At 40.2% G+C, this 8,522-nt stretch overlaps 1 protein-coding gene across 1 annotated transcript in view; it reads left to right on the plus strand.

The window, feature by feature from the left end:
- Nucleotides 1-8,152, plus strand: part of LY96 (lymphocyte antigen 96) — a 27,902-nt gene extending 19,750 nt beyond the window's left edge. The window contains exons 4-5 of the mRNA XM_032421899.1: nucleotides 7,235-7,287; nucleotides 8,041-8,152. Coding sequence (XP_032277790.1) covers nucleotides 7,235-7,287; nucleotides 8,041-8,139 — 152 coding nt within the window. The 3' untranslated portion in view covers nucleotides 8,140-8,152. The remainder of the gene's footprint in view (nucleotides 1-7,234; nucleotides 7,288-8,040) is intronic.
- The last annotated feature ends 370 nt before the right edge of the window (nucleotides 8,153-8,522 follow it).

The raw sequence follows: 8,522 nt of genomic DNA on the forward strand, positions 1-8,522 counted from the left end.
GGGAACACAAGCAGGGGGAGTGGGAGAGGGAGAAGCAGGCTTCCCACGGAGCAGGGAGCCCGATGTGGGGCTCGATCCCAGGACCCTGGGATCATGACCTGAGCCGAAGGCAGACGCTTAACGACTGAGCCACCCAGGCACCCCAATTTTCTTTTTTTTTTAAGATTTTATTTTTAAGTAATCTCTACATCCAACATGGGGCTTGAACTTACAACCCTAAGATCAAGAGTCACATGCTCTACCAACTGAGCCAGCCAGGTGCCCCAGTAATTTTCTTTTTAAAAATTATTGTATTCAATTTTTTGACTAGATGATTCATGTGGTGCAAAAACCAAAGTATAAACATTACATAATGAAACATCTCCCTTAATGGGTATGCTTTATTTATTTAACCATTTATTTAACCATTCTCCTGTTGGACATTAGTTTCCTTATGATATTTTTACTATTATAAATAATATTGTGATAAATATATTTCTGTATATAATTTTTCTCATATTTTATATTTGAATATGTTTGCAAGGAGTTATATATAACTCCCCGGGAAATAGCTGAGCTTAAGTGGGTTGACTGTATTTGCAGTTTTGTTTACATAGGCCAAATCGCTTTTCTAAAGGAATGTATCAATTTATACATTATATCACCAGCAATGTTATGTACAGTAGTTTAATCTCTGTCTTGTTAACAGTGGACATTATCATCTAAAAAATAAAGAAGTTTAAAAAAAAACTATTGGGGGGGGTGCCTGGGTGGCTCAGTCGGTTAAGTGTCTGCCTTTGGCTCAGGTCATGATCCCAGGGTCCTGGGATCGAGCCCTGCGGGGAGCCTGCTTCTCCCTCTCCCTTTGCCTGCCTGTCTGCCTCCTTGTGATCTCTCTCTCTCTCTGTCAAATAAATAAATAAAATCTTAAAAAACAACAACAACAACAAAACTATTAGGTTAAAAAAAACCAAGTTGTTTTATTAACATTTAAAAATTACTATTGCAGTTGAATATTTTTCTATACAATTAGTTATCATTAACCTGTGGCCTCTCTTGTTTAAAAAAAGGTTTTAGAATTTTAGAAATTTTAGAATTTAGATGTGAAGGGTAAAAGTAAATTGCTCTCTGTATGTGATAATGCTCTCTTATTTTAATTGTATTCTTTTTTTTTTTTTTAAAGATTTTATTTATTTATTTGAGAGAGAGAGAATGAGAGACAGAGAGCATGAGAGGGAGGAGGGTCAGAGGGAGAAGCAGACTCCCCGCCGAGCAGGGAGCCCGATGCGGGACTCGATCCCGGGACTCCAGGATCATGACCTGAGCCGAAGGCAGTTGCTTAACCAACTGAGCCACCCAGGCGCCCCTAATTGTATTCTTTTTTGAAAGTAGAGTATAAATTAGAGAAATATGTAGCTATGATATAAATCATTACATTTGCTTGGGATTCTTTCTCTCTCTCTCTCCCAGTCTGCGCCACACCCTCCCCAGCTCTCTTTCTCTTAAAAAAAAAAAAAAGATTTTAGGTAGTTTACATGCATACATTAAATTTAGCAACATAGCATAAATTAGATGTAGATGGGACAAAAAATGGAAAATAAGGGCTGGGAATTAATGGAATGAGAGTAGTATAAAAATTCATAGCAGGCTTATACTGCTTTGACATTTATATCAATTTGATTATACATTTTCTAGCAGTCATTAAGAAAATTGTTTCTAAGTACATAAGTTTTTTTGCTATGCAAGTGAAGCTTCGAGATATGTCTCCTAGCCAACCATCTCTCCATGGCTCTGACTTGCCTGCCACCCCCAAACCATATGCAAATAATGGAGCTGACATTGCTTCTAAGTCTGGGCTCAGAGTTGGAAAGACCTGAGTCTCTGTCCCAGCTTTTCCACCTACCAACAATGTGGCTTTGGGTGGGTTATTTAACCTCTATTGGCCTCATTTTCCTCATCTGTAAAATGGGGACAGTGAAACCTATTGAACATGATTTTAAGGATATAATTAGAAAATGCATATTAAAAAAGGTTAGTACAGTGCTCAGAATAAGAATTCAAGAAGTATGGTTCTCGAATAATAAATACTCATGTGGGTAATAGGGGTCCTTTGGTTCCTTATTTTACAATCCTGTCATTTTTACAAGTGAGGAGACTGATGCCTGGAGTGACCCAGTAATGTGTCCTTGGCGAACTAGTAACAGAGTAGTCTCATGACTCTTAAGGCCCACTCTTCCACTGTACCATGATTTCTCTTTGGAAAAAAAAAATACAAAACCCTCTTGGAAGATTACTGTTTTTTTTGTTTTTTAAACAACTGTTTCACAATCCCACCTAATCTCTGTGAGATTATGTTGACATTTTATCTGAATTTTTAAAGTTTCACTTTCTTGAGATCTAAGATGTGTCAGACTCAACCCAGTCTGCTGGCTTTTCCCTCCCTCCCTCATTTCCTTCCACAAACATCTGTTGATCCTAATTTGAGCGAGTCATGATTTAGGCTCTGGTGATCCAAAGTTGAATGATAGGGTCTCTCTCCTCAGAAGGTCCCTCTGTTCTGGCAAAGACAGTTGGGAACAAAAATTATAATGAAATGTCATAAACGCCAATAGATTTTATGCTCCTAATTTTAACTATATAGTTATCAATTTGCTGTGACAGAACTCAGATAAGGTTTCAGAGATTATGTTATTAAAGTCTTGAATCTGAGAACATCAGAGAGGAGGAGGAAGGGCATTCCTTGGAGAGGAAACAGCATAGGCAAACACATGTAGTCATGAAAGAATATGGTTTATTTGGAGAGTAGTTTTTTTGTAGCTGGAGCAGAATGTGCTGTGGGGAATTGCTGGAGATGAGCCTAGGAAAGGGGGCAGGGCGAGCACATAAGTCATGCACAAAATATTGACCTGCATCTTGTCATCAGTGGGTAGGGATGACCCACTGAGATTTTCAGTTTTGCAGATAACTGGTGTCCATATGGAAGGAGGCGGGGGTTGGCTGAGGCAGGAAACTGGGATGGAAGGAAGACCAGCCAGGAGGCTGTGTGAGAGACCATGAGGGCTGAACAAAGATGGCAGCCTGGGAGCCGAAGGGAGGAGAAGAGAGAGGGCATATTTGGAGACAGAATTGGCAGGACATGCTGATTTATTTGATGTGGCAGGCAAAGATTAGGTAAAATCAAGGGCTGGTAGAGGGCCAGTGACTGGGATTAGCAGAAATGCCATTATCTGAAATGATGGGTGCAGAAGAAGGGGCAGATTTTTAAAGAGAAAGCAATGAGTTCTGGTTTGGGCATATTGAACTCAAGGTAATTTTGGAACATTCAAATGAACATGTCCATCTGGTAGCTGAGTATATGGGCTCAGAGCTCAGGGCATTCTGATTTACGAAGCACTGATGCTACCAAGAGACCCTTGAAAATTTGGAATCAAATTAGTAAGTACCATATATATCTACTTTTAAAATAATTTTCTTTTTTGTATTTGTTACAAAAGTCATATATTTTTAGGATATCATATTTAGAAAATGTAGGCAAGCAAAAATAAAATAAAGATTACCCATAATATTACCACTTCTTACACACACACACACACACACATACACACACACATCTTTGTTTCTTTTAAAAACACATTTGAGGGGGTGCCTGGGTGGCTCAGTTGGTTAGGCAACTGCCTTCGGCTCAGGTCATGATCCTGGAGTCCCGGGATTGACTCCCGCATCGGGCTCCTTGCTCAGTGGGGAGCCTGCGTCTCCCTCTGACCCTCTCCCCTCTCATGTACTCTCTCTCTCTCTCTCATTCTCGCTCTCTCAAATAAATAAATAAATAAATAAATCTTAAAAAAAAACCACACACATTTGAGGGGCACCTGGGTGGCTCAGTCGGGTAAGCGTCTGCCTTCGGCTCAGGTCACGATCTCAGGATCCTGGGATAAAGCCCCATGTCAGGCTCCATGCTCAGCAGGGAGTCTCCTTGACCCTCTCCCTCTGCCCCTCCTCCCTGCTGTCTCTCTCAAATAAATAAAATCTTTTAAAAAACCCACATTTGAAAATAAATGGATATTTCAAAGGCATATATTTTTTTAAAGATTTTATTTATTCGTCGGAGACAGAGAGAGGGAGAGCACAAGCAGGGGGAGCAGTGGGGCCCAGGGTGCCAGCAGAGGAGTGGGCAGCAGGGAGCCAAGACCCATCTAGGGATGTTGCGTGCATGCCCCATTGTCCCATCCTGCTTGGTGCCCCTTTCCCAGTTACAGCCAGTGACCCCTGCTACCTGGTGGGAGCCTGGATGCAGGGAGGGTCAGGATTAGGCAAAGGTGCCCTGCAGTGTCTGAAGTGGGGTGCAGCCATGATCAACCACCTGGGCTGGCGGCACTGTTTAGTGGGTGACTAGGTGGGGGCAGGACTGTCTCCCCACTAACAGGTAGCTCATGGAGGTATTACATGGAGGTTGCAAAACCCTTGAGGGTCACTCATGGGACAGCAGGCCTATGGGAAGGAAAGAAGCCTGATTTGTCTTCTCTGCCCCGACGTGAGGCATGAGGCATCTGGCAGCATGGGAGAGGGGGACCTCAGGCAGCTGTCAGGCTCGTGCTTTGTGCAGGTGCCCCAGTCATGGAGCAACTCCCTGGGTGCCCTTGAGCTTCTATACTCACCTTTCCCTCTGTGCCAAGAGAACATCCCCTTGGATCATTCCATGTCTGGGGGTACCTTCTCTTCCTTCTTTCAAATTTCCTGAGTCAAGCTTGTGTTAGTTTTCTCAGCTTGAGGTACCTTCTGGGGATGAGCCACCAAATACAAGTTGTGTCATTTCAGTGATTCTGCCTTAGAGTTAAAAGCTCTGATATTTGTGTTTAAAGCTGTCATTGCACAATATAAAGATGAATGGCAATTTAAAATTTTGTTTGACTTCAAATGATATTACATAGCAAATAAAAAATATCATGGCAAGTCTAGAGAGAGACTGTGGAAGAAAGCTTTATATTTCTGTACCTTTAATAGGATGTCTCTCTTGCTTTTTGATCAAGGGGTCCCCACTTCCATTTTGCACTGGGCCTTGTAAATTATGTAGCTGAGCCAGGAACTCAGGCACCAGGTACTAGGAGGTGGAGATTCAAAAGTGACCAAAGCAAAGCCCCTGTCCTCATGGAGCTTATAGACTAGTAAACGAGATCATAAAATAACATTCAAATGAAATAAGATTCAGTTTATGAGAAGTACTCTCAAGGAAAGCAGCAGGCTAATAAGATAGACCGTATCTGTCTATGCGGGAGGGCACCTGAGTTGGTGGGCACGGAGGGCATTTACCGCCTCTTCTCTTCACCGCTGTCACTGCTTCCTGGCCTCTAACTGGTCTCCCTGACTCTTAGTGCCCCCTTAAATCCATCCGCAATATGGTCATGTGACCCATCTTTCTAAACACAATCTGACCATTTCACACCCTTGGATGTTCTTTCATTGCCTCCATTCTCTCAGATGTGGAATCTGAGCACATTTATGTTTACTTCTTCAGATTTCCTTCTTAGCACTCCTGCTTCTCCTTTGCTTTAATAATGCTGAGCCCCTTGCAGGTGTATGCATTAGTCATACTGATTTTCACTTTCTCGCCTTTGCTCCTCTTTTTCCTGCCACCTGGAGTGTCCTTCATTTCCTTCCTTCCCATCCTCTATGACAGTTCAACTCACTTCCTTCTCTTTTCTAGATTCCCTTCCCATGGCATCTTGTTAATAAAGTAACTACAATATCAATGATAATATTAAGACATCATTATTATTCACAAGACGCCATGGGAAGAAGGTCTAGAAAGGAGAAGGAATAATATTTAATGTTCTAATAAATAACATTTTAATGTTAATAACATTTAAAAAATATTTTATTTATTTATTTGAGAGAGAGAGCACAAGCCCCAGGGTAGGGGCAGAGGGAGAAGCAGACTCTCCGCTGAGCAGGGACGATCCCAGGACCCAGAGATCATGATCTGAGCTGAAGGCAGCCACCTAACTGACTGAGCCACCCAAGTGCCCCCAAATATTAATAACATTTAATGAGTGCTAAATTCTAGGCATTGTTCTGAGCATATACATATCTTAGCTCTTATAGCCTTCATGTTACTCCTATGAGAGCGGTGTTATTATCCATTGCCATTTTACCAAAGCACAGAGAAGCTAAGTGACTTGCCCAAGGCCACACTCCAAGGAAGTAGAGGAGCTGAGATTCAGACTCAGAACCATCACTCTTACCAAAAATGCTATATGCTGCTTTTATCCTTGCTACATCTTTTTATGGCATTGTATTTGGAATGGTTTCTTTGCATGCCTGTATCCCCATAGATGTTAACTCTTTGAGGGAAGGAACAGTGTGTACTAGTCCTTGTCTCCTCAGTCCCTGGTAAGAGTAGCTTTCAATAAATACTTGTTGAACTATTAAATTTGAATTGGATTGGCCTTGAATGAAAAATCATAACATCATGAAGACATGATCACTTTACTAAGCTCAAGAACTAAGATCTCAGTGTATTAACACCCCTAATAAGGAGATACCCAGAAGCAAATAGGTGCTTTTTTATGAAAATAGAAGTATATGCAGACATAATCCATTCATTTGCTATTAAGGATTGTCTTTAGCTAGTTAGGAGAACAATAACCATTACTTTAAAAGAGATTTTTGGCCATGATTGCTTTTGTTAGAGATTCAAAACATTTCTACTTTTCTATCCTTATCCTTTGGTGTTTCTGATTAGGTCAGTGGAGTGTGGTTTTTCTGCACTTCTGTCTTCCACAGCTTCTGCAGGCCCAGGCCCATGGCCATGCATTTCAAATGTGACTACTTAGGCTTCTCATTGGTGGGATTGGGAGGAGATTTGGTATCCTGGCTACCCCCCAACTCTCTCCTCCACTTTTAGGAAGATGTATTATACTCTGCTGAAGGAGCAGCAGTATTAAATATGCACATTTCTAATTTGGGATGAAGCCTATGAGCACTAGCTTATTCATTCATTCACTATTGAGACTAGTAGGCCTTCAAATTTTGCATCCCCTGAGGGATGAAATAGGGGCTGATAGTGAGAGATGCTTGGGGTTGGCAGAGGATGCCATTGGAGAATCATAGCCAGGATACAAAACTCATTACTTCTACAATTTTCTTGGGACCACCTCTACTAGCAGCAGTGTAAAAGGTGCGCTCCATACTACATAAAAAAAAAAAATCACCTGATGATGACCAATATAACTTTTTGTATTTTGTATTTTGTTTGCAGAGACTGTGAATACAACAGTATCCTTCTCCTACAGGGGAATACGATTTTCAAAGGTATTGCTCAAGTCATTTGTACTTTCTTAAGAATCTTTTGCAAAGTAGCAAATATGTTAAGAATTTGAAACAAGCCATTCACAACTTCAAAAATAGCTATTCAGTATTAAGGTGTTTTAAGACTGTGTTTTTCACTTTTATTTAGTTTTGGGTATTTTGTATTTCTTCTTTCTGTAGAATATGGAAATATGGAAAACTAACACAAAAGAAAGCTCTTTTTCACTTCATGTTCTTCCTCTAATATACATATCCTCTAATATACAATATCTAAAAGTAATATGAATGCTCATTATTAATATGGTGAATGATCTTTGGGTGAAAGTACTGTACGACCGCTGTGTATGACTCTGTAACTGCCTCCATGAATAGTAATAATGTCATTTTAGATATTTGCATTAGATACCTGGCAATAAAATTTTGTACATGTTTCACTTTGGGTCACTATTTTAAAATAAACTTCAAGAATGCATATTCTTTACCTATTTTATTCTAAAGGATATTGAATGTTTGAAAATCTCACAGGCTTGTTTCAAAAAATCATTAAAAAACATCCTCTTATAATTGGGAAATAAATAGGTTTATGCTCGCTGAATTCAAAGGCATACAAAATTTCATCTCATTAGAAAACCAAGATAATGATAACCAATTTAATTTAAATGGCTTCCTTCTACTAAGACAAAGTTCTTATAAAAGTCTTACAAAATAGAAGCATCTAACATTTTATTTGCTTGTATTTCTTATTCCTCCTTTTAGGGACAATACAGATGTGTTGCAGAAGCCATCTCTGGAGATCCTGAAGAAATGCTCTTTTGTTTGAATTTTACCATCATACACGACCCTGATTTCAATTAGAATAAATAAAGTGTATTTTTATTTTTCAGAGGTCTTATTGTTCACTTAAATTTTATTTTTCATAGTGTATTAATGTCTGCCATAACAAGTAGCACAGCCTGGGTGGCCTGAACAATTAGAAATTTGTTGTCTCACAGTTCTGGATGCTAGAAATGAGAGATAAAATTGTGGGTAGGTTTGGTTCCTCTTAGGGCCTCTCCCTTTGGCTTGGAGATGGCCACCTTCCAAGTGTCTTCACATGGTTTTCCCTCTGTGTGTGTGTCCTAATCTCTTGTTATAAGGACACCAGTCACATTGGTTTAAAGCCCACCCTAATGACCTCATTTTACCTTAATTACCTCTTTAAAGGCACTACCTACAAATCCAGTCACCTTCTGAGGCGC

The sequence above is a fragment of the Phoca vitulina genome, unplaced genomic scaffold, assembly GCF_004348235.1.
Source record: "Phoca vitulina isolate PV1807 unplaced genomic scaffold, GSC_HSeal_1.0 scaffold25, whole genome shotgun sequence".
NCBI lineage: Eukaryota > Metazoa > Chordata > Mammalia > Carnivora > Phocidae > Phoca > Phoca vitulina.